At 38.8% G+C, this 26,302-nt stretch overlaps 1 protein-coding gene across 3 annotated transcripts; it reads right to left on the reverse strand.

Annotated features, from left to right (window-relative positions):
- Nucleotides 1-19: 19 nt before the first annotated feature.
- LOC112457017 (myocyte-specific enhancer factor 2) lies at nucleotides 20-26,302 on the reverse strand. 3 transcript variants are annotated; one of them, XM_025019881.1, is made up of 8 exons: nucleotides 26,121-26,302; nucleotides 12,593-12,709; nucleotides 11,827-12,030; nucleotides 10,799-10,957; nucleotides 9,727-9,862; nucleotides 9,383-9,636; nucleotides 8,961-9,097; nucleotides 20-8,158 (listed from the first exon to the last, which is right to left on the reverse strand). In XM_025019881.1, exons 2-8 carry the CDS (start codon nucleotides 12,644-12,646, stop codon nucleotides 7,708-7,710), a joined length of 1,395 nt encoding a protein of 464 aa, XP_024875649.1. In that variant the 5' UTR covers nucleotides 12,647-12,709; nucleotides 26,121-26,302; the 3' UTR covers nucleotides 20-7,707. The 3 variants fall into 3 exon arrangements, with proteins under 3 accessions (XP_024875649.1, XP_024875648.1, XP_024875647.1); XM_025019880.1 differs by having other exon boundaries at nucleotides 8,913-9,097; nucleotides 10,799-10,945; nucleotides 26,121-26,301; XM_025019879.1 differs by having other exon boundaries at nucleotides 8,913-9,097; nucleotides 26,121-26,301.

Below are 26,302 nucleotides of genomic sequence, written 5' to 3' on the forward strand. Positions count from 1 at the left end.
CACAGTATAGACGACAGGGTGACATTAATTCTTCAGAATATATTTACAAGAGCAGTACAAAGAATAACTCGATATTACACATATATATTCGTTACGTAGACTAACGAGTAATAGGTATATAAGCAGGTGAACAGTTTAAATATTAATTGAGGCACGTGATAATAAGGCATTTCTACAGAGGATAGACACACGGTCGTACGCACGTAAGATAGAGCATTCTTTACTAAAGAAAGAAGAGATAAATAAATGAAAGAGAGAATTGACTGACCATTCCGGGTTTCGTGGCTCGTATATTTAAATTATATCTACATCTGCCTTGATTCATGGAGAAATATAAAGTTTGGAGAAGATAATGAGCAGTCCCCCCTAAATTACCCGTTTGTAATATTAAAGAAATTTTCGTAAAAATAGAACTGTTGCGCAAAAATCGAGGAACAGACATATATCATTTAAAATGTCCATCGACAATTTGTATTAATATTGACGTGCTTCTGTAAATTATAATAGCTGTAATATAAAAAGAACTATGCAGACAACGCAGTTAAAGATATCTAACAACGTTTTCTGAAGAACGTCGCAAAGACTTTTTCCACGTGTGTGTTGTGTCCGAGATATCTATTTAAATAGAACTCGCAGAGATTATGCCGAATTATTTGCAAACCACGAAAAACTATGAATTATACCTCTTACAAATGAAAAGAAAATACGCTCCTCTCAAATACAGTCAAATACACCTATACGTATTTAAATACTCGTACATTATTAAGATAACGAGATATGTCGATTCGCAGGTTTTGTTTCAGACCTTCCCTTTGAGAGGGTCAATTGTTCTCCAATGTCTATCTTACGTGTTTACAATCGTTGCAAATTACATTAGTGGACGTCACAATGAAGATTGATATTCAGTGCAAACCAATTGTGCTACACTGAATAACATACCGACTTTTATCTTAAAGTGTATATATGTATGTGGTGTGGTTGTGTGTATGTGCGTGTGTATTTGTATGTGTGTATATATATATGTACTTTTGTATATGCGTGTGCATAGACGCGTGGTCGAGATCCCTAAAGTTTAGAACACATAGCTAACTGTCCGTCTGACCGTCCAAAGAAGAGAGGATGAGTCAAAGACTGAGGGACACATTATGTACAATGCGGAAGTAATTAACATAGACATTTCCGTTAAGCGGTAGAAAAAGAAAACGGAAGAGAAAATTCGGTATGTCTTAAATTTGCCCGCTCGTTATTGGAGCGACGACATCTGGTCTCCGATTTGTAACAGGTATATAAAATATCATCACATCGCGCGGTCCAGATTTAAGTACAAGATATATAATCCATATATAGATTACATACTTAAGGTAAAAAGGAAAGGGCGTTGATGCGATGGGCAGCTATTTATAGACTGTGAATTCGGAAAAAAAAGAGAACGCTAATATATATCTTATTCTTTCCATCACTGTGAACACATATATCTTCACAGAATTCTAGGAACAACATCCTGAAACTGTGTGTAGCTCGTATCCCTTCGTGTTTCAAAAAGTGTATTTTAGCGTAACGCGTAATCACATACATACGACATCGAGCCGCTCGCAAGAAATTTGGTTCTTTTGCAATCGCGCAAAGTGTTGTGTGATTACTCCTTAAGATATAATTATCTATGAGAGACGAAGATTCGTTACGCATTAAGCATTTCAAAATTGTTTCTTATCATCGCGCTTTCCGAGAGACACAGGTCCACAGTTAACTGAATTGTCGTAGAGACGTCAGCGTTACAAAAATATCGCATCTCACAAAGATTTACACAAGAAAAATGTATATTAAAAATATATTACATCCTCGAGAGAGAATTGCGTGTAAACGAATAAAGATATTATAATATACGCGTATAATATACACAATTGTCTCGATGAAACAATGATACTAAAAGTTCAAGAAAAAATGAGTAAATAGAAATTTTTTTAATGGCAAGATATATGTATTAAAAGTTACATTTTTTTTCAATAAATTTGAACGCCAGTGTATCAAGATGCTGGATATAGCATATATACTATTAACCGTCATGTAATATTGACTATTGACTTTATATAATTATTTCTTATATATTTTTCCTGCATAAATGTGTTAAATATTTCGATTACTATTTATAGAAGTAATTGCCTGTTATAGTTTTTATGCATAATGAAGTTGGTTTCAATAAGCAACTCGACGTGTGTCGTGAGATTTTAGAAAACGCAATGAGATTGATATAACGTAGATTGGATTCTCACGTGTTAACATTACAGTTACCTAACAAAAACACAGTTTAAAGATGGGCATTATTAACAAGCAACAAAACACGTTTTCTATAATAACAAACTTATCGAGCCGGTAAGTAATGTTTTACATATAAAATTAGAAAAGATCGCAAATCGTCGCGAAGTAATACACAGCGGAAGCATGCGAGCAACATGATGAATTCGCAAAATAACTTCAGATTTCTGATTCTCAAGTACAAATAATGTTAATATACAAAAATGAGAGAACGCACTACACGTACAAGTCAACAATGAGAATTGAGCGTTGAGAAAAGCTACAGGTGGATGGAATAATGCCAAAATAAAATACTGCCAAATGTAAAAACCAAGTAAAATGTATTCTATGGGCAACATCGTAATAATCATATCATTATGCTGATACACTGAAATATAACCACAATGTGTATGTGTTTACAATGTTGTATGTATGTGTGTGATGTACACAGAGCGTTATCAAATAATCATTATTTATCACTAACTCTGACAATGATTATACTGACCAATAATAGGCAATATGGTAGCATGGTCATATACAGATCAGTAATAATAACGTATAACAATAACTGGGTAATGTCGAGCACCAAAGGTATAACGTACAAACAAAGGGGCTTTGTAATTCCGTGTCCGTAGCGTATTTACGCCATCTCCATGAGCGCACAAACCGGGTTCGACGGGTTCGTGTACTCAAGTACTATTGCGTGTGGCATTGAATGTGCATAAGAGAATAAAGTTATGTCTTTAAGATTTTAGCACATAAAATTTCTCAATGGCTTCGTACTTACGTAACAAACTTGGCAAACATTATAATTATTATTACAAACATAAACCGAGTCTTTGTCTTCAACATTGTAAGTATTTCTTTTTCCTTCCTCAAATATATTCTCCTATGATATTACTACTTAAAACGTAAAATCGGTATTCCCTTAATTAGTCAGTTATGATGGCACTATATGAATTACTTTCCTTTATTCTCGCAATTATCAGCTAACGTAACGCACGACTATAATATTGTATGTTATTACTATTACACATTATTATAATAACTTTTATACATATATATCCACATATGCATACATCCGGCTGTGTATGCATGATGCAAATCTTTTGTGTGTATGTCTGTGTGGGTGTGTGTGCGTGTGTGCGCGTGTCTGTGTATACATACTGTTCTATTTAAAATTTATACATTGTACAATGTAACTGTATCTCGAAATTAACTGTAACAGTATGATACGCAATTTGAGGAATTGTTAAACAACCTCCCCTTTAAACTGTATTATACAAATACGTGTATAACTACATAATAATGTTTAAAGTATGTCCCCCCCCGTCATACACTTCATCTGTTCACAGAGTGCATTTCAAAACTAAGCGGAAAACTCAATAATATGATAACTATATGTTAAAAAATATATGAAGGATCTTATAACTTTTGGTGTAATTGTGTACGTATCAAACAGGTCATACCGTTTTCAGTTTCAAAATGCACAGATACAGATAGTAACAGTAAAATGACGATATTCTTATGACGTTTAAAAATGTGATGCTACTTGGCTTTACAGATATGTCCAGTACTTAAATCTGTATTTAAACTTAATTGTGTATATATATATGTATATATATATATATATAAATATATATATATATATATTTATATATTTATTTATATTTGTGGTGACAACAGTTGTGGCTAGTACATATACATTGTATTTTATTTTGCTACATTGTTACAGTGATCTGGTACTTGTGCCGTGCATTGCAATTCGATTATTTGCGAACATTGCCTAAAGCCTATAATGGCCTCTTTTCCAAACAATCTTAGTTTATGCAATATAAAATGTCTAACCATCCGTAGACCTCATTTTATCTTACGCGTATGGCTCTTCTAACGATGGTCCATTTCGTTCACAGCGTTTCCAACAATTTCAATAGTCTCTGAGTTTTTAACTACAATAATTATCATTACTTTTACGTATTGAATATCTGTTGAAATCTTGAGGCACAACTGTATGATCGTAATTTACGGCAAGTAACCAAAGAGTATTTAGAATACACAATGAATATTTTTTTTTAAACGCAATATATATTTTAAACGTAATATATATCACACAAATTAGCCGTAATTTTAAGAAAAGAAACTTACGCAGAAGAATACAGCTTCAGTCACCGGGATATGAAAGTCTTCCAAAATTGATAATGTATCTTCTCCGTATTATTATTTCAAATGATATTTCAAAATTAAAATGTTTCTCAATATTTGCAGTCAAACACGTGAAAATTGCAAGGTACGAACTTGATTCTATTCTGCGACGTTGACAACAATGTAATCTTCGTCATAAGTTGTGCCGATCAAGACGAATACATCTTTAATTACATCAACTTATTTTTGCTCACAGATATAACTTACACCGTACTTCATATTAAAAATATACATTGAAGTGTACGTACATGTACTTAACGTACATTTAACAAATTGCCTACTCTTATGGATTTTGTTATGCATTATCGTACTGTATGTTATGGTAAAATAGATCAGATAGTACATATAAACCTTGCATATAAAGTACTGCTCATGCTTTTCACATCACACTGTGACTGTTATAGAAGTGTCGATGTCGGAACACTTAAAATGACTTTAGATGGACTCATTATGCAGAAGAATCATGTTAGTTTCGATATCACAATAGGGCATTTCAGAGAAAGAATTAACAAGTTTTGGGTTCATTAATACTCGTTAAGATTAAATTTAAATTATATCCTGTGTGAGATACATATATGTGAGGAATTTTAACTTCCGATATTATATCCAATGTAACAACGCCGAGATAAAATTAACGATTTAACGTTTTTTACTTTACGTACAAAGTTACGAAAAAGTCACAATAGAGAATATCATATTGTCGGTAAAACAACGTTGAGAGATTGCCTTCGATTTTATTCATGTTCCTTTTTAATGTACCGATCAAATGCATTTAAACGTAAAACAAAATTTCAAAATATAAATCCACTTGGAAACATTTATACCTGCGAGCCAGGCATATACAATCATCCTTCGTAATATATGAATAGAATATATTACAATTAAATATCAATTAAATATAATAAATTTCGTGTCAATAGGAAAAAGTTTAATAACTAGTGGAGACATATATATCTTTAATACATTAAAGTTTACTTCTTCGTTATGAAAAATAACAATTTCTTTATATTTTTTTGTTTGATAAAAAAGTGTGTTGGCTAAGAGATTGCACTTTGTGATCATCTTAAAAATTCGTGATTAAGATTAATGACTATACGCATTACGCTTTCATATTCCACATACCGATTGTTCGTACAGTCATATGAAACATTTCTAATATGCGTTAATAAAGAAAATGAATATCGAGGGTCATACCTCATCGTACAACCTTCGATTACAATAAAGGTTGCCTTCCCACGCTATTTGTCAAAAAGTCACATTATAAAGCTTACAACATCATATATCGTTTCTCGAATATACATATATATATTCGCTTAAGTAGCTTATTATTTTCAAGACTTTATTAACAAATTGTACTGCATATACGATTTGGGAAAGCATCCTAACAGGAGGGCCACAAATGGTGCCAGGCACTATTCATTCATATACCTGCGTATTCCATTAGTATGTTAATTACAATAATTTATCAAATACAGTTCTCGAGAACGATTCTCACCAGGATACATCCTGAGATTGTAAAACATACATTGAAACCATCTTGACACATTTTCATCTTACTGATTTCAGGAAGAAGGTAAATTCTACATCGTTATACAATTGCAACCCTGTTTTGCCAAATATCGTTTAGATTTACTTTTACGTGATTGTTGGCCGAGAAGGTCGCGCGTTTCTGATATCGAAAAGGATAAACGTCTCTTCTATATATAATTTCTTATATATCACAGAATGGATCTCTGCGACGAAAGATTTCTTAGATATTCTCACCTTAAGAACAAACCATTTTCGTTTTCTATATATAGAATTATATCATTATCAATCCTTCTGGAAGTTTTTGTATTAAAAAGAACTACAGATTAAGATACATAAAATTGATCATGGTTGGCAAATATAATGAAGTGTATTTAGAAATATAATTTTGGTTTCTTTAAAAATTTACGATTAAAGTTATTAACATTAATATCACTCAATCCTTCTTATCGTAAGTTTTATTTAATCACATTTTTACTATACGGCATATACCTGTAGTATATAAACTCTCGTTACATATTTTTAGGCTTCAAGGGTTGCAAAGTTTTCAAGTTTTCTTCCTCCATAATCTTTATACAAATGTGCAAAATACTTGTGGAAAATGTATATAACGTGTATATATATATATAGATGTATGTATATATCTATACGCGCGCTGTGTGTATATCTTTTTTTTATTAATCAACACTATATAATATGCCTATCTATTGTATTACCTCATAACTCAATATATTAATTTCGAATCTTGTTCTATAGAATATCATGAAAAGTTTGAGTACAGCAGCCGATTTCCGCATGTTCGGGAACCATAGACCGTTAATAAACTCACGTTAACAGTAAAATTAGTTGGTTAATTCAAAAATATAAAAAATCTTAATGTACAAAGTAAAATATAAAATTTCCTCTCGATATAAATTCTGTGACAAGAAAACCGCAATTAATAGTTTTCCGCGAACGATCAAGTTGCCCACAAATGAATGGCTGTTGCATGGAATACGATGTCTACGAAGCGCAATGGCAATGTTTCCGAACAAAGCATATTTTTGCAGCGCAAGATTGTATTAACGGGTTATGGCGTAATTCTGACTACTATACCATACAAAACAACAACGAATTGCGATGGTAAGTTCTGGTCTTTATAAATCTTACACTATGTGTAGATTTCCTCACAAGCTCTTTTAGATTCAGTATTACACTTTCAGAAATTTCACAATTTGGGTACTGCGTATTTGGGTATTTCCCTAACATACTGTTTCCCTTCGCATAAATTTTCGTACGATAAGCATCGATGACACAATGCCATATCGCGAAAGTTATTACGAATTTTATGACATATATACAAACAACACTTCATATTATATACATGAAAATATATATATGTATCTATCATATATATAATATATATATAAAGTTTCAACATTATGGCACCGTATTTTCTTTTTTTTTTCTTCAAATAAATGTATATTCTGTATTCAGCTTCAAAATATAAACAGATTTTTCCACTCCGCTAGCTACGGCGGAAGCGTACCCATTCCCGTAGCCATCGTTATCGCGATAGTACGAAGTACGCGTCTCAAAGACGTTTAAAAGGAGTTTGTTTAATTATACTGGAACTCACAAGCACTATATGCCGTTGTACGTCGAGGAGGTATCAAACAACTGATGAGTGCAACAATTTAATCGACATTAAGTCGCCCAACCTTCCGTGATTCTCGAGCGTTTCATGAGCGGCCCGTTCTCATAGTCTGAACTGTTCCCTCCGTTCCCGCCACCGCTAGAATGGTTCGTTCTGATATCACCGACCGCACCACTTCCAGGCGACGGTAGATTTGTCGGTGTTATGCTACCCGAATGGGACGGAGGTGGATTACTACTCGGTCTGCTCGATACTAAGTTCAGTGTCTGAGGCCCCGGATGAGACACGTGATGTGGCGGTGGGGCACCGGTACTGGACGATGGACCGACATTCAAGTTTGTGTGGTGTAGATTGCTGGCGTTGCTGGGTCCACCATTGGACCCACTGTTACCGCCGTGCGGGTCTCTGGGTGGACTTATCGGTTCACTTTTTATCTTTACAGGTAAAGGCGACGTGGATGGTGGCGGTGTACTGCTCGATACAGCTAGGTGAGGAAGACCACTGCAAATCGAAAAAGTTTCGTGATACTACGGGGGAAAAAATTTTATGTAAACAGTTAGAAAACTCAAAAAGAAAATATGTTCTTGTGTGAATATGTTTTTATCGAGTCTAGCGTAGCGAGAAGCTATATATAATTTTTCATCCCAACCCTATACATATATGAGAACGTGCAATCATGCATGAATGAAAGTTAATAAAATCATGATATGAATCATGAGAATGTACTTTTAATAAATGTATCGCCCCATAAGAGTGTGTGACTCAACTACGCAAACAATCTGTAGATGAAAATGAAGAACACTCCAACATTCCATAATTTAATGACATGCCAAACACTATTGTAACCGAAAAAAAACTATAGCGCTCCAGTGGTCGATATATTACGTTACGGCTACCCAGCGACAGGTTTCGTGCGAATTATTCCATTAAGTAATATCCATATGGAGAATTAATTTAAAAAGAGACAAGTGAAGAAAAGAAAGAAACAAAAAGAAATAACTACGAGAATGAGAATCAAGAGAAGGTAGAAACTAATTGAAACTTATGTACGCTTGCAGCACGTAAACAAATTGTAATCAAATTACAATTTATTAAAATGTGTGTAATATTCTATTACATGTACTCAATTTTTTAATCCGATTAGAACCGAAAATGTATCATCTGTTATCTAATGTGAATAAAATAACTAAAAATATGTCATACCAACTGGACATATAGCTTTTTTTCACAACAATAATTATGAAATATGATTTACCTGATGCTGGACATGGTGGCTGCCGAATATAAGTCATCAACAACGTACCTCTGATGAGTGGGCCATGCAAGGCCCCCGAGATCCGAGGAGTAATCTGTTGGTCCAAAACTAGAGTATCCGGCTGGTACTGTTGGTGTTTGTAACGCTACTACAGGTGTATTCAATGCAGACTGCGTATGGGCATTCTGAAAGCATGAATGCACAACATATCGTAAATTTCCTAATGCTTCTATCAAATACACAATATAAGATTTAGCAATTGATAAAGAATTTTTTCTCTAACGGTCAAAATATTTTTGGCAGAAAGAAAGAGCTTATTTTCTTAATTCGGAATCCAATTTCTAGCTTTACACCTTATGTTTTAATATAATTCATGAATGTGAGAAATTCAGAAAAATTTCATTATAAAACAAAGGACAAATTTTTTGTTTATAACACCCATTTAAAGTTAACAATTATGAGACAATTACATCATAATTAGTGTCTTCAGAGAGAGATTGCGCGAGTGGTGTTGGTATAACCACTCGAAGGTTAGCCCTGTGAGGATGAGGCGGTGGCGGAGGCGGAGGTTGCGGCGAATGCCTAGACGGATTGCTGCCTTTATTTGCACTACCTCCACCGACCCCGAGTGCAGGCGAAGGTCCTGGACTAGGTGAACCACCCAATGGTGACGCTGACGGAGGGTAGCCATTGCTCATTTCCAACATTCCTCCCGGGGGATACACTAGAACGAATAATTTAACAAGTTAGACGCAAATTTCTTGAAAATATCGGGAATTTGCTGTTTCAGTCTTCTGTTACTAATTAAAGCTACCTGAATCCGTCTCAGACGATGATGGACGTGGAGAAATGCTGGTATGTGCCATCTGTGGACTAGATCCAAGAAGAGATTCGCCGTAACTGTTCACTGGTACAGATACCGGTAGCGTATAATTCGATTGTCCCATTGTCTGCAATCACAACAGACACAATGCAAATTAATAATATCTGTAGTGTAGATATATGTATATATAAGCGTTGCGGCGAGCAGTTCACAGCAAATTTGCAATTTGCTATTGTTCTGTCTTAATTTTGTGTAATATAATGACGCGTGTTGTATAATGACACACTCATATCTGATTCTTTTCATACATACACAGCGAAAATAGTATTATAAAAACAACTGGATAAACAATTTTAATAAAATAAATATATAAAATAAATTTCTTATAGAAATTCAGATTCTTTATTGTTTGTTATTCAAGCAAAAATTAATTCTATATAATTATTCTCATTTTAAATCAATTATTAAAATATAACCAATTCTTGCCAATAAATTATGAATTGTGTGTAATATATTAATTTTAAATATTGCACATAATAATAAATATATAATAAAAGATAATAATATATAAAATATTATCGTTGTATATGTGTAATTTTATAATCTATACACATATCTCGAATGTATTTTAAAATAATGAAATATTTAACAATTGCTTTAACATTTGTTGCAAAAACATTGTCGCGAAGTCAGGAAAAAATCGCCAAACATTTTGAATAAAATATCATATTTACATATTACTTTGACAGAAATAAATTTAAGATGTTAAATTGTTTGTCTAGTCTCCATATAAATAAAATTAAGTGACAGACAGAACTGAGTTCGAAATACTTTTGATAAGATACTTTGAGAGATTCGACGTCTTGGAAATCATATAACTTATAAAATCCTATATTCGTATTCCGTAAAAATTATAAAGATTTCAGACAAGCAAGTTAATTGGCAGCAAGCGCTTTGCATAAATCTAAATAATAAGCGTAATAAAGAAGAAACTGTAACTTTTTTTGCATAAACATAAGCTCGACCCGATGCAATTGACATTTAACTTGATTTGAATATTTACCCTGCTGCCATTGTGCTGATGCCTCTGCATCATCATCTGAAATTCCTCGTCGATCTTCGTGTATTTGGCCTCGGTACGCGGGGTAAGATTGTATTCGATCGCGTCCGGTTCCGGGCTCTCTGGAGACATGGCACCCTTATGCTCCTTCTTGTTGAGCGCCTGCAAGTGTCAGCAGACAGGTTCACGTGACCACACCGCCCGAGGGCACTCAACCTTCACATGCACGTTAATTTAACACCAAGACGCGCGCTTCTCTTATCCTACCCGGTTTACTCTCGCAATTACGCTCGCGTAGGAAAGGAAAAAGGGATCGCCGCGTCGCTCCCATCGTGAAGTTGAAACCGTGTCCCGCGATAGATGGTATCGACATGAAACCGTCGATTTTATATTCTTTACAAATAAAAAGGAAATATGTGCAAAGAACGCAAGTAAGTGTTCTAAAACTTTCCGGTCATCGTAAAACAGCGACACGCATTTGTATGTGTGAGTAAACGTGTCGGGATGTAGGTATACGTGTTGTTTTTGAGAATATTATTTCTTTTTTAAAGTTTCTTTCAAAATCGACGATTTTAAATGTCGTGACATCTGACCGATTAATTAAGCCAAAGATTGAAATTCTATTAAACCAAGGATCGCCCGGATCACATCTGAAAACTGGCCCTGCTATTCCCTCGTACCCCTGAAAGAGAACCCTTTAACACGCAATAGCGGTGCGAAAGAAAATCTAATCCGTGTTCTAACGTTGAAACTGTCGAGGATCCTTTCCGTTCCGGGTTTTATCATTTGCGATTCCTAGTGAGCTTCTTCGATACACCCTGTATATTCGACACACCGCTGTCTTGACCTTGGCATATATTGCATATATACATATTCAGAAACGTGTGTAATATACATATATACATATATTCCTTTCTTCCATCGGGAGAGAAAAAAAGAGTTTAACGAAAAATCAGCGACGACGTCAATACTTCGATCCTCGGCGCGTCCTCGTTCATCCTGAGAATCGGTGGCGGATAAATGGGACTCACCTCGATAATATTCTTGTTGGTGAGGGACTCGTGGGGTTCGTTGTACTCGGTGTACTTGAGGAGAACCTTGTCCATGTCGGTGCTCGCATACTGGTACAGCTTGTTGCTCGAACTGAAGATAATCAGCGCGATCTCGCAGTCGCACAGTACCGACAGTTCGTACGCCTTCTTCATCACGCCGAATTTCCGCTTGTTAAAGGTCACCTGTCGCATATAAAAGCAGAGGGGGGGGTTTGCATCGAAGGTGAACGTCAGCGGGGTTTCTCGAGCCATTAAGACTGCTAAAAAGTTGCAGGCACACCCGACGCAAATATTAATTCGTCGAATTGTTAATTACCCGATCAGTAACGTTACGTAAGATCGCATCAATAATAATTAGCAGGTCCGATCTTTTTATACGCGTTCTTACGTTTCTTTCTCCTTACTCCTTCTCATCTCGCGAGCGTAGATTTATTTTAAGGAAAAAAAATGTATCTCTAGAGCCGTGTTTACCCGAGAAACGATTACATTAATTATGCATCATTCTATATTTTACATAGAGAGGCAAAAAATAGAATTAAAACGTCTATTTAAAATATCGACTTGTAAATCCTTTCGTTATTTTTTTGCAAGAATGTAAGGCGGAAACGGATCTCTGCCGTGCGTACGCTTTAATTTTCTTGGTTATTACAACTCCCGAAAAAATGTACCATTGCAATTAGCGCCAAATCGCTACATAAAGGAACGTCGTCTGCCTTGTTTGACCGGAATAGGTACTTATAATTACCTGACGATTCCGTTCGTCCGTGATACGTGAAATCTGAATCTTCTTTCGACCCATTGTTGCACCACGTCTTGAATAAGAGGCAAGTCTTCGAAATCAATGGATGGAATATTAAGAACACTGCAACACACAAAGAGAAAACATTTTTACTCCCTTGGAAATTAAAATTATATTTTACGATACATTACTAAACAGTGTAAAGAAATCGTGAAAGTATTTATATGTAAAAACATCGAAGTTTTCTTTTTCCCAGTGCTAAAGCGAATATTAGAAAATCAGTACGTAAATATTTATACTTGTATCTTGCAGAAGATACAAGTCGCCGAGTATTTAATTCAGAAAAAATATTTTTTGCGAGAATTTTAAACAAGGAAAAAAAAATAGAAAAAGTTACCGAGCAGCGGAGAGGGACGTTTCGCTTTGAATTGAAACGAATCCCGTCGCTCGGGTTTGCTCCTCGGGATGCTACGGGAAAAGGCTAGCAGCGATAAACAAGCACGACAGTTCGCGCGGAGAGCGACAGAACTGGACCGCGCTTTAAAACCTAATATTCAATGGAAACTCGCGCGCGTGTCACTTTCATGTATCGATTACGATGCCGTGCGTACGAACAAGTTCGCAAAGCGCCGGCTGGCGTGCATGCTGGCTGCAGAGAGCCCACGGACCGGCAAACAAAGTGTCGAATCGTTTACCACCAGCGAGATTGTGGCTTTCAAGCGGAATAAAAGGGAACGATGTCGTGCGCGACGTTGTTATGGACGGAGAAGGTGTTTTTCAATTGCAATTGATAATTGAGCTACCGCCGCAAGAGCGACGAGCTAATATAACGGAATTTTTTAACCAAGTGTTAAGATAAAAACGCACGTCCATTCTGCAGCAGGTATTCTTAAAAAAAGGAAATATTTATCTCATTGTCATGTTCTCGAAAAAATCTGTCGCGGAAAAATCACAATTCCAGGTAGCGTTACTGATGACTTATCGTTAGCGAAACGACAATCGTAAAGGTAACCAAAGCGATCGAAAGCGATTATTGCGATTTAAAAAAATCAAATGTTTGGCATCCAGTGGGTTTTTTTTTTTTTTTTTTAAGAAATTATCTTATATAGAATTATTTAAATTCGAAATTCGCAAATTGCTTTGAAATATATATAGTTTCTTTTTTCGAGTCGTTCAGTCTTACTCCTCTCAGCTTTTTGCATTCAATTTCATTCGCTGTTATGAACGTAATATCTTTGATCGACGCTAGCTTATGCTGTTTACTTATTGCGTCAATATACTGTTACATAATACGCTGTGTCCGCGCATTATTTTTTTAATACAGTAGTTAAATATCAGATATACCTACTCCGAGTCATCAATTTTACGCTCTTATAGATGTTGCTCATTCTCCGCTATTCAAAATGCCGAGCTGTCAATCGTATATCAATTCTTAATGCGTTATCCAAAAGAAGATTTGTCATTATTATTGCAATACAATTCTAAAAACGCGCAACGACAGACGATATAACGATGGACGGTAACAAATTAATCGCCCCGCGATATTAGCCGCAATATACTATAAATACGGAACTATTACGGTACGGCGTAGAATTAGCCACAAACGCGACCGAATTAAACTGTTTCGGGCCCACAAATAAGTTCGTCGGTGTCAAGAGAGAGGGGAACTAATTTAAGCCGATGGGTGTGTTTTTACGAGCAAAAAATAAACTCTGGGTCGACGGATTTTGCATCGCGATATCAAATCTTTAACTTCGCGCAACATCAAGCTTTTCTCGCGTAGCGTGCCTTCCAATTAACTCGAGACTCCTAAAACGCAACTACGTAAGACGCACAAAAGAATAAAAAGAAAAGAAAGGGACGGAAGAAGATTTATCAGAACTTTTCAACGAAATCCGTGAAATTTTACACAAACGACTTGTAAAATTTAAAAGTCCCGTTAATCGTTTACCTTACTAACCCGAGATAACTCATTTTGCAGAGATACCCATATAAAAAATATTATTCCGAGATAACAAGATAACTGAACTTTTTCCAGTAACTAAACAACAGAAGATATACAGCGTGTTCAAAAAGAAAATGTTAAGGCACGTATATTTGTTTGTAAAATCTGGCGCCAGGTTCTCTTCGGCGAAAGCACCAAAAAATGTTTGTCACAACTTGCCAAATTTCGGAATTCACTTCAAAATCTATTTGACAATAAGATAAATGATAACGTTATTTGTTCGCTCATTCTGAAGATTAAATTATTAAAAGCCTGCCGTTTTTTCGCCGAATTATAGCTCGAGAACCATCAGAGTTTCGATACCTTTGTTAAGAAAAAAATATTGACATTTTTTAAAGTAACTATTTTTTTGTAGTCAAAAAATTGTAGAAGAAACATATCATTAAAGGTTTCCTTTTTCGCGATCACTATTACGAACTATCGAAAGACGGAGTTTAGAGCAGCGAGGAATTCGAGAGCGGCATCGAGATGCTGAAGGGATCGCGGCGGCGCGGCGGCGCGAGAGAAACATTCCGGCGGAGAGACGTAGCGGCAGCAACGAAAACTCAACCGCGCTAATCGCCGAGAGGACGATGATTCATCGTGCGTTATAATTCAAATGGCTTTTCCAGCCGCGCGCGAACGCGTGATGCAAAATATGCGAAACGCTACGATTCGCGTCGACAATTTTATTATCGGTGATTGGCACGATCATCGCGGGTGATCCCCCGACGTTCGTTCACCTTCGGCGATTTTTCGCGCGTTTCAACGTCGCGCTGGGACAACGCGAGGGACGCACGTCCAGCTCCTTGGCGTCTTTCCGGTAAAAAAAGGAGGAAACTAGACCCTACGGCGCTCGCTTTGTTCCTTCGAGTGCATTTAGCGCGCGAATGCGGTTTAGAAATGGACGCGCGCCAGTATTGCGCGGTTTTAATGAAATATAGAATTTATAAGCGCGACAATCAATACGGACTGTTATCGCGTTTTAAAAATAAAAATAGGTCAAAATAAATCCAAACGGAACAGCGGAGTTTAATCAACGAGGTTTATTCAACGCGTTGTGAAACATTCTAATATCGAGGATGGACTTTGTGAGATAAAAAGAAAGTCGAGAGTCTCCCCATTTTGCTTGCAAATGATTAAGATTAAGGATAAACGCGACCTTGCGACCAGAATCTTCGATTTATGTACAGTTGACAAACGGTGAGGAAAATTGGAGACACGTCGATCTGTTAAAGAAAAAACCGGGTTGACCGCTTATTAAAGATAATCGGCTAACGGTGCGTGAATATCAATACGTTCAGCGTAACGCGATCGTTACAGAGGATAGAATAGATAATTGCGAATCGTACGATATGGAGCGGAAAGCAGATCTTGCTTTTTCCCTATGATGTTCGGAAGCATTCGGTGCCTAGGTAATTGAAGCAATTAAAAGGACCTTTGTATTTGTACGCGCATAGCGTACCGCGATTGGCAATGACGTCAGCTGGGAAATGGAAAGCGATTCCTTTATCTCTCGCAACCATATGCCGTATCGTGGCAGATAGCGTTAATTGCTTCGATCCATCGCTAATGCGGTGAAAATATAACGGAGAAATACAATCCTTCTCCCCCCCGGTCTGAGAGAAAAGTTCGTGGGGCCGCCCTATACCGGGCGATTTGCATTCAATAATCCTTGGCAACCGCGCGAACGCTCGGTTTGAATAAAAAGTTCCGCGGGAACATGGGAAATGGGATGGGATTTATTCGGCCCCGTTTGGAGTTTTGCTAGAACTCCAGAACTTGGATGAAACTGAATCGGCGAAACCTTGCATCTCGAATTTGATTTGGCTCTGTTCAGCGGAATAACTCGCGCTTGTAACATATCATCCGATTGTATCCGTTGTAAAATCATAAGCGTTTGATAAACGCGAAAATATATATTTTTTTCCGGTGACCTATGTCTCTTTATCGACACGCTATATTCGTGAGAAACGATCGACAGTCGAGCGATGCGTGTCTCCCGAGGCTGACGCGAGGGTGGCGATTATTACTTCAATGCCATTACCGTGTCCTGAATGTGTAATACATGGTACCTACTGTGCCCTAAATTGCGTAATACGCGATCGATGCGGCAGGTATGACGTTCCTTCCACGCGTCGAAAACTCCTCTTTTCGTCCTCAATAGTTAAAGAGGCCTCCCCCTTGTCCGCCCGTCTATATTAAAAAAATACGGCGCCGTACACGTTTGCCGCACATTTACATAAATTGAGACGAAATTCGTAACAAACATCGATATGTGTACAATTATACGTATAACGACATGAGTCCGAGTCCGAAAAGTTTGCTGAAAAAATAAATGTAAATTCGTACGTCGCATAGTTGCAATTAGTTGCAATTTTTACTTTCAATTAGAAATTAAAAATGTTAATGAACGATTAGAAATTCTAATAGACGTGTTGAGTATCTAAATTATTAAAATAAACGAAAAATAAACTCATAACAGTTTGTGATATTTTCCCAATTATAATTATTCGGGCATTTATTTCCACTTGTCAAGAAAGAAACGAACAAACACTGATACACAAACAAATTTGTAAATTATTTTTATATCTATACACTTAAAATACACGGACGAATACGTTTATCTGTGCGTCGTCTGTTTCTAACAAAACAGACTTTTGTGAAACTGGCGATATTTAAAGTACATCAGTGCGAATACTTGATGTTAAAGAGAGAAGAACAATTCTGCGATATAGACGTAGAGATTCGTATTGTTATCTCATTGTGCAACGCGCTGTTCGATAAAGCAGCCAATTGGCAATGTTGTGACTCAAGAATTTTATCGCTATTGATACGAGTGAGTGACGAAGGTCACGTTCAGCGAAAGGATTTTTGAGTTCGCGAAAATGTAGATAGTCGGGCAAGATTGAAAAGATATACGGGCACGCTCTACGATATAAACACGTGTCTGTAATTTGGCTGTGTAATATTACCATGCAAACGATCGGCCAGGGAAATAACGACACGAGTACATAATATAGCTACTGATAACGACGCGCTTATTTGCGTACACTTCGTGTTTTATTTCGCTCACACTTTTTTCCTAGGCTCCGAAGATGTCTCTTTGGCATCCTTAACAGCAATATTTTCCCGAAGAAGATAAGAATAATAGTGATCAAGTAAAGAGCAACAAAGTCGCAATAATATTCCAGTTCGATCTCTTACGTTTGAAAAGACGATAATTATTTATAACTATGATTGCGCGCGCGGCGTTGTGCCCCGCAAATAATTTGGTCCAAATTAAATAAGTTCCCGAGCAGAATTGCAAACCGTATTACTGACGTCGTTCACGTTCGCTGATAATTTCTGCATCAGGCAAATAGTTAAACACGACGAGAACAAACGTTAATAAAATTTATGGCATCTCCCCCATTTCACGCGCATGAAATTTTTATGTGTTTCATACACGAAATACCCTACATAAGAGTGTAGTAAGAAAACAACGATTTTATCTGCCTCCACTTTCCATACAGACGTTTAAGGCTACGGTCAACGTGACGCTACAAATGCTTTGAAGCGTTCTTCTTCTCTTTCAATGAAGAAAGGAGAAGAAGAAAAGAACGCTCCAAAGAATTTGTAGCGTCACGTTGACCGTAGCCCATGTCTCTTGTCGAAAAAAAACTTTGTTTATATAACAGATTTTTTTTTCGAACAAGATATGGATTACATTGTAAACAACTATAAAGAAAAGCCGTTGCTCGCATCCCGCGTGAGAAGCTAATGAATAAGTCAGTTTCCTATTCGCATACGTGCTAAACACGTACACGCGTTCGAGTGCCTTGTATACATGCCTTGCGGCATGCGATGCAACGTTCGGTCGACGCGATACGTGGTGACGAAGGGAAAAGCTCTCGTGGAGGGATCCGATTATACGGGGTGCACTACCCCACTACAACCTCCGTCACCGTCACCACCGCCGCCACCACCACCACCACCACCACCATTCGTTCGCCGAGCGATCTGCGTCAGAGGATCGATTTCTCGGCGGCGCGGTCTCGGCCGGCTTCAATAGCGGATTTGAGAAACAACGAAGAACGATAATCCGGGATGATCACAGTGCAGACCGGTCGGTCAGCCGACCGGTTGCCGGGAATTACACGCCCTAAAGTTTTCCCGTCGGTTGAACGACGAAGAAGGGTTGTTGCCGGCATACGCGAGCAGGCGGCGCGTTAACAGGTTGCGACAAACAAGGAGTGGTCGTGGTGTATTCTTCAATCTTGCACAGGTGTTCTCCCCCTGGCCCCTATCCCTCCTTGCGCGCGCTGTCCTACTGCGAGTAAAGCCTGTGCGAGAGAGAAAGAGAGAGGGGGGGAGAGGGAAAGAGAGAGAGAGTGGATGTGGTGAGCCACATACGCGCACACACATAGACCCGGAGAGCCAGTAATGTCTTGATGATAGAGAAGCGCGATTAATCGAGGCGTGCGAACGGAAGCCAATGGCAGTTGGAATAGCTGCTACAATCTACCGTCCGTTCTGGAATTTTCATTTTCCACGAGATCGCCACGACGTTTCTCGATCGGCGCCGAGCAGCTGCCGATCGATCGGACTTCATCGATCAGCACGAGGATGCGATTAACGTCTCACCGATTCATAAATACGTGTGCGAGTGAAAATAGTATATTATACTAGTGTATTGAGCATGCATGAAAACATATGAATACGCATATGTATCCGATTACTCGTTAAATGCTTATCAGGTAAAATAATGAGACAAAGAAAAAAAAATATCGATTAGAATTAAGAACAAATAAAATATTCATGAATATAAATTATACTTAAGTATCATTTTGTCTGGCACAAGATAATGTGAAAAAGATTAATAAGCCAAACGCCAACGAAAAAAAAAGCGCTCCAAGAAAACGGGCAAAACGCGTGATAGGCGGATAACGGGCGTAAGACGACGCGGACGAAAGCGACTCGACGATTACTCGCGAGGAGAAATCACCGATCGATCCTCGCTCTCGCACGTGTATAAAGGCCGCAATTTCGGCGGTAACTCTAACGGTTCAATTACAGGCGCCGGTGGCCCGAAAGCTGTTCAAATATTAATAAAATTTGCATACGTTATCGGAGACGGGATCGCGGAGTCGAGAGCTCGGAAACGGCAACGCGATACATTCGTGCCTCTCTTCGCGTATATTTTTGATCGCGGCATACACCGACGCGATACATCACGGATACGTTATGTAAGAGAAAAGATAGAATGCAACTGCTAAGCACGAATGACGAAGCGCTTCGGAGTCATCGTTTGTACTTGCTCCTCGTGTTCTCGTCGTATATTCGATGTACCGTGATACCGCGGTGCTCGATGGTATAGCTACTCGTCGCGTGATTATGTCGCGCAACCGTCCTTCTTATAAAGTTAATATGTAAAGTTAATGCAAATCAGGCTAATTAATCTCTCATTTACGCGATATAATCGAAGAATGTTAAAAACTCGCTTAAAATATAAAGTGTACAATTATCGTGTAATTGATGTATATTTTCCGCATTTTTGTCTTCAGTTTTAGATGTGAATATCGTGAGTGTATCTCCAATTATATCGCAAGATGGTACTCGCATTTAACTTTGAGTTTAAGTTTGAGTAATTTATTTGTTCAAGATCGCTGACTCTTTTTTTTTCTTAATTAATTTTTTGCTACGTTAAGACTCAGATTTTCTTTTCTAATTTTTATCAGTTTATAACTTACATTATATAGGTAGATAAAGATCATCAATGAATAAAGGACGTGTCGCGCTGTCTGATGGTCCATCGCGGTCTCTTTCGGACGTAAATCGGAGATGAAAGTGACGTCACGATTGTAACCCGTGCGATTAGATCGCGTCTCGTGCGTGCGCGATTATGAAACGCGATCTTGATATGAGACGCGGTGTAAATTGAAGCGCGACGAAAATAACGGAGTAAAACCGGTGCAGCGACGCGACGCGACGCGCCGCACCGCGCCGCGTTAATTCACGTAATAACGACAGATCGCGTGTTCGCGATGAATGGGAAAAGCTTTAGTAAATATAGTCCGTGGGGGTGTTAGAATTAGAACGGCGAGTTAAAGCCAGGGTTTTTACGTGTACGCCGGTTGCCAGATATAGCGGCGAAAGAATTAGGTAGGTATTGGTCGCGAATCTCTGTTGTTTACGTTTCGAAAGCGCGCGCACGAACGATCGAGTGGGCGAAACGTTTGTTGATTCTCGCCTAAGCGATATAAATAAAACGCGCGCATGCTAAAATCAACATTTAATATTTACACTTCGATTTTATTGAAGGAAAAAAAAATGGGAAGGGACAATTCTACCAAATCTCGAAGTGCAGGAAATGAGATTTACTTTTCTACATTCCTCATTTGACTCTTGATTTTATTGATTTGCATTCTTGGCATGAAGAAACGTAAATACGTAAATACATTTATAATTATAAGTGTTAATTGCAAGCTATATTAAAATCTCTCAACGTCCGCACATAAATTATCTTATCCCTGAGATTAAATTATGTTTCCAGTGCGCGTCTTACACACAAAATATACACGAGATATAGCGTGCCTCCTTAATTGAGAAATTATATCTATAGGAAAGCTTCGTGATCTTCATAATTAATAAACTAAATCGAGTGTTGTTATATGTCACCCATGATTTACGTCAACTATTAAGTCTCGATATAAGATTTATTATCGATTAACCGATAGAAAATATCGGTTTCAAGAAAAAAAAGAGATTTCAAGGAACTTTCAAGGAAGTTCAACATTTTGCACGAAAAGAAGTCTGATGAAGTCTCACACTTTTTCCTGTTTTTTATAAATAGCAATAATTAGACTTTTAGAATATAAGCAATGGTTCTTACGGACTGATACTGACAATGAGTTAACCCGGGAACGGACACCTAATTTTTTTTACATACCTAAATGGTCTAGGGTAATTTTTACACCAATTAAAAGTCATTGTTATTAATTACACTATTGCATATGTTTGATTGTTCTATAATTTATTAGTATTTAAGAACAATATATACATAGATTTACTCAACTTTTTTTTAAAAAAGTGAGAAAAAACAAAAAAAGCACATTAAAATTACTGTAATCTTCATTTTTTCGATGTCTGGGGTGCAGTAAAATTCACTCCCGGTCCCGGGTTAAAGAACTACCGAGAGTATACTCACGGCGGATGTTCAGCGAGGAAATGGGAGCGTAAACATTCCCCCGAGTTCCCGAGTTCTCGCGGGGACAATGATTTCTCGGCGCTATCACCGTCTTGCCACCTCGGAGCGGAATCGGCCGTTCCGCGTGTGATCGATCGGTGCACGTGTGTGCTCCCCGCGCAGTAGGCACACACAGCCTGCTTTTCCAGCATCGTAAGCGAGGGGAGAGGGAAGGAGGGTGGAGATAAATTATTACTCGTGTGCGGCGCGAGTAATGAATGAAAAGCGGCATAGCGCTCGCGCGTCCACGAGCTCGCTACTATATATCCCCCTACGCTATCTTTACCGGCGGTTATACGGCGGATAGATCTAGGAAAGACCTCGCTCAACGTGTCTCTCGCGATCGAATTCGGTTTATTATACAAGAGCGTACACCGGCCACCCGGAGTGAGGGTCAGCGACCAGCCAGCCTGCACCGGCCTATACATCTCGGTGCCGAGACACAGTGAAATACACAGTGAAATATAAAAAAAAACCGAGCGAGCGTAATAATATTACGACGATGTGCACAATAAGGTAATATTAGAAATAAACCGCCGGATAATTTCGCTGCGCGCGCGACAGCTGAATCGTCGAGAAGAATTTGCGCGCGAGAGATCGATCAGTCGTGGGGAAAATTAGAGTTTTGCTCTCTGAGCGGGGATAACGTTTGAGTGTAGAATGCTAAACAGCTGTTCAAACACCCTATCACGGACTAATTCTTCGGTTAACGGTTTGGAACAATCCGGATGTAATGTAGGTCCATTATATTATCGGTAGGCATTATAGAGTATCGCTAATAACGGCGTATTGAAACGGCTATGAAAATATTACGTCATAGCTGGTACGACGATACGCTAAGTCGCGAGGAAAACTTCGGCGATCGGGTAATTGAAGAAAAATTGGCAAATGCAAATTTACCATAATAAACACACGTGACGTATACGCGTATGATTCCACTCTCACGTTACCTAATACAATATATCGCTTTAAATGTCTCCGTGAAATGTTGCGCAACGCTCGCGACCTTCACCCCGGAGACGTAAGGGGGGAAAAAAAAGAAACTGAAAATTATGAAATTCTTATCATCAGAAGGTCGACACGGACCGGGTTCCGATCGAGCGAACGTGCCCGTGTACTTAATCATCGCGCGTCCGTTTCCATCGGCGAGAGCCGGTCGCGGCCGACGACGCGACGCCGACACGTGAGGCTCATTTGCATCTCGTTACATCGGCGCAGATTAATAATCGGCGCGATAGCGAGAGAGATCGCCGCTTCAGCGATCGGGAGAGGGACGTTGCTATCTATACGAGATGTGTACGTCGCACGCTGAAAGCGCGCGGCGCGGCGCGGCGCGGTGCGGTGGTCCAGCTGATAAAACTCGTGCCTTATCGCGGCGAGCGATTGTGTCCCGCGACCGCAGCCGAGTCAATATCGAATTCAAAGGATTATCGCGCGAGATGCGCCGGGGTCGTCGAGGCACAATGAAATGCGAGAGCGAGGTAGCGAGCGTGTGTATAAGAATCGCAGCGCGAACGGGATGTATTAGCGGAAATTACTTGAAGAATATATTACGCCGATTCTCACTACTTCGACGTTACCTTGAAAAAAATATTCGTAAGTGACGCTTGAATATATAACCATTAAATTGATTAATAAGAGATCATCTAATCTGTTATTAAAAAGTTGTTACAACACATTCTACAGCGATATATAGAATTGAAGTAGAAAAATATAACTGTTTACCGCACCCCTCTTTCCGCCTCCCGAAGCTGTTGAAGGATACGTAATAAACTTTATCTATCTATCTATCTATGCCTTATTCTTTATATCTTATCCTTGTAGCTGATAATTTCAGACCTACGTCCGTGTGCGTGTGTATACGTGTTACTCGATGGAATCTTCGCTCGACTAACAACTATGCCGGCTCGTTAGGATGTCACTTTGTCGGATCGTTTATGCGTGCAAACTTGCGCAGATTCCGCACCGATGCTCGCGCGCTAGATAGCGAACCGATCAAAACGACCATCGATGATTTATGGTATTCCGAGTAAAATAACGCCGGCGCGTATAATAAAAGTTAAACGTTCCCGGCAACGGTCGGAAATATTTTCACGCAAAAGGTATAGCATTCGGGAATGAATGTCGCGCTGTATGCCACAGCGCGATAAATTAAAAGATAAAGAAATATTACAAGTTACAACCGTAACTCGAATCAAAACGGGAGTGTTAACGTTTCGAAATTATGATATTTATCTGTACTATACAGATTGAACTTTGATCGATTGTTTTAACGACGATACTTGTACGATCTTTCGAGACGAAACAGAGAAGTTAGTCTATCCTGAAATATATTGAATTCTCCCACTCCGCGTTCTTCTCCGTCCTGAATAAAATTGTCACGGTGCGCGCGTGTTCTATAGATGTGATCGAATATTGTTTTAAGGATCTGAATCTGATTGTTCTAAGTATCTCGTCGTGTGGGCAGGAGATGTAATTTATCACAGAAGCGTGATCCTCGGATTACACGGTGGATACCAAGCGCGCTCTTTTCTCTCTCATGTTCTGCGAAGGGAGGGCGTCTTTAATCGGAGCGAGAGAACCGAGAGCTGGGTCCCCATTATTTTCTCGGTCAACCTAACAAAGTCGATATTGCGACAGAAAAAAAAAAAAGAATTAGTAACCCCTAATCAATGGTTCGCAATCCTAAACAACCTTCGTATACGTTACGTCACTGATTACTCCGGTTTAATATATACGTAATGTACGTTTTCCTTTACTTCCTTTACATGTGCGTTTGTTTATAAATGACATTCACATATACGTTGCGGTTTACCGTAAATTTTTATAAAGGTTTCATCTATAAAAATTTATAGGCGTGTTAAATGTACGACGGTACGATAGCAAACATATCGTTAATATAATATGGCCATAATCAAATCAACCTTTATTAGCGGAAATTTGATAGGGGACTAAGAGATTTCAGCGAACGTTAACGCAATCGTTGTTATAGTGTGTGTGAAAGTGATAACTATTACGATTGAAGATTTCGAAAAAATTATATACAACCGAAGAACGCAATGCTGATTTCGAACGCGAAAAGTGCTTTTCTTTATGTTTCGATAAAATGCAGACTTTCCAAATGGTATCTGTATGAAACAAGAATCAAATTCTCAGAAAATCTCTCTCTCTTCCATTTACTTTTATTTTGCCTTTCGCCTATCGTCGGTTTCCATATTACATAGCTGTATGAATTATGTAATATTTAAATTATGTAATCTTGTCGTTTAGCCCCGACTATAAATTAGATAAAGGTGTTACTACTACATGTCAACGTAAACAATGTAATACCGCGTTCCTCTGATTGTCTTATCAGCGCAGCATTAATTCCAGCTTGAAGAATGATTAAACCGTATATCAAAAACGTGCATTTGTAGAAAACGATTGTCCCACCTTTACAAAATTATTCAATTCTGTTGCAGTGGGGTAATCGTTCCGAGCCGATATATTCTAGATTATCAATAAATTAATATTGAATATATCCCAGGAGATTATACACCCTTGTTAGTCCGATAATTCTGACCGGAGAACGTCAGACCGTGACAGATCTAATTCGGAGTGATTATGAAATTACGACACCTTGAATAAGACAGCATCGCAGAGATCGAATTAGGAGCGGAATACTAAAGCAACACGGTGATCGAATTAAGGATCAAGATACGATCGCCTTTACCGTATTATTCGCGATTACCATTCAGTGTCGTCAAATTACCGTTCCCACCACGACAAAACGGTATTAAACGGGGGGCGATTTTTGTGGCAATCCCGCGAGAAGAAGTCCGATTTGGCGATGATGAAATTACAAATTGTGTCCTGAATTATAATGTCGCGTTTCGGATAAGAAGGCGGAGATTGAATCGCGCGCGTTCGCGTGCGGCGGGATCAGAGATCGTGACGTGTGGGAGAACACGAAGATCATCATCCCGGACCAGAGAGAGAAAGAGAGAGAGCCTCGCGAAGTAGATCTTGGCCGGTCCAGACCTCCCTCCGCGAGGATCGGCAGTGTCGTGGAGAGTCTCGAAAGAGACGGCAAACGCGCTCTCGGCGAGGCGCGCTCGAGGCGTCGCGACCTGGACGAGGTCCAAGAAGACGCACACGCATACCTAACGAACATCGATAGTGGGGGAGAAAGGTCTCTCGACGGAGATTCACCGTGACCGAAAGAGCGTGTTTCTCCCTATCCTCCCACCCGCGCTCCTCCACCACCTCCTCCTGTCTCTCTCTCTCTCTTTCTCACCCGGTTTCTTTCCTCGTCGCCGCGCTACCGCGTTTGGTAAACTCACCGGATCTCGTAGCCTACTGGATCATCAGCGGGGCATGTCGACGACGGGAGTCAGGTCGGTCGGCCGAGTTCCCGCTGTGCCGCGGCGTATCGATCGATCTCTCCCCGCGCGAGAGCGTCAACGAGAGCGAGGCCGAGAGAGTAAGCGAGCGAGCGGGCGATCCTCGGGATCGGCGCCGCGAC

This window comes from Temnothorax curvispinosus, unplaced genomic scaffold (genome assembly GCF_003070985.1).
Source record: "Temnothorax curvispinosus isolate PA1 unplaced genomic scaffold, ASM307098v1 QBEX01007415.1, whole genome shotgun sequence".
NCBI classification, from domain to species: domain Eukaryota; kingdom Metazoa; phylum Arthropoda; class Insecta; order Hymenoptera; family Formicidae; genus Temnothorax; species Temnothorax curvispinosus.

Bases quoted from the DNA above. Each gene is read 5' to 3' on its own strand.
- LOC112457017 (XM_025019879.1), bottom strand. From the start codon at position 12,646: ATGGGTCGAAAGAAGATTCAGATTTCACGTATCACGGACGAACGGAAT. The intron at 12,031-12,592 runs GTAATTATAAGT...TATATGCGACAG, and splicing joins CGGACGAACGGAATCGTCAG to GTGACCTTTAACAAGCGGAA. The intron at 8,159-8,912 runs GTAAATCATATT...TTCGATTTGCAG, and splicing joins GCCACCATGTCCAGCATCAG to TGGTCTTCCTCACCTAGCTG.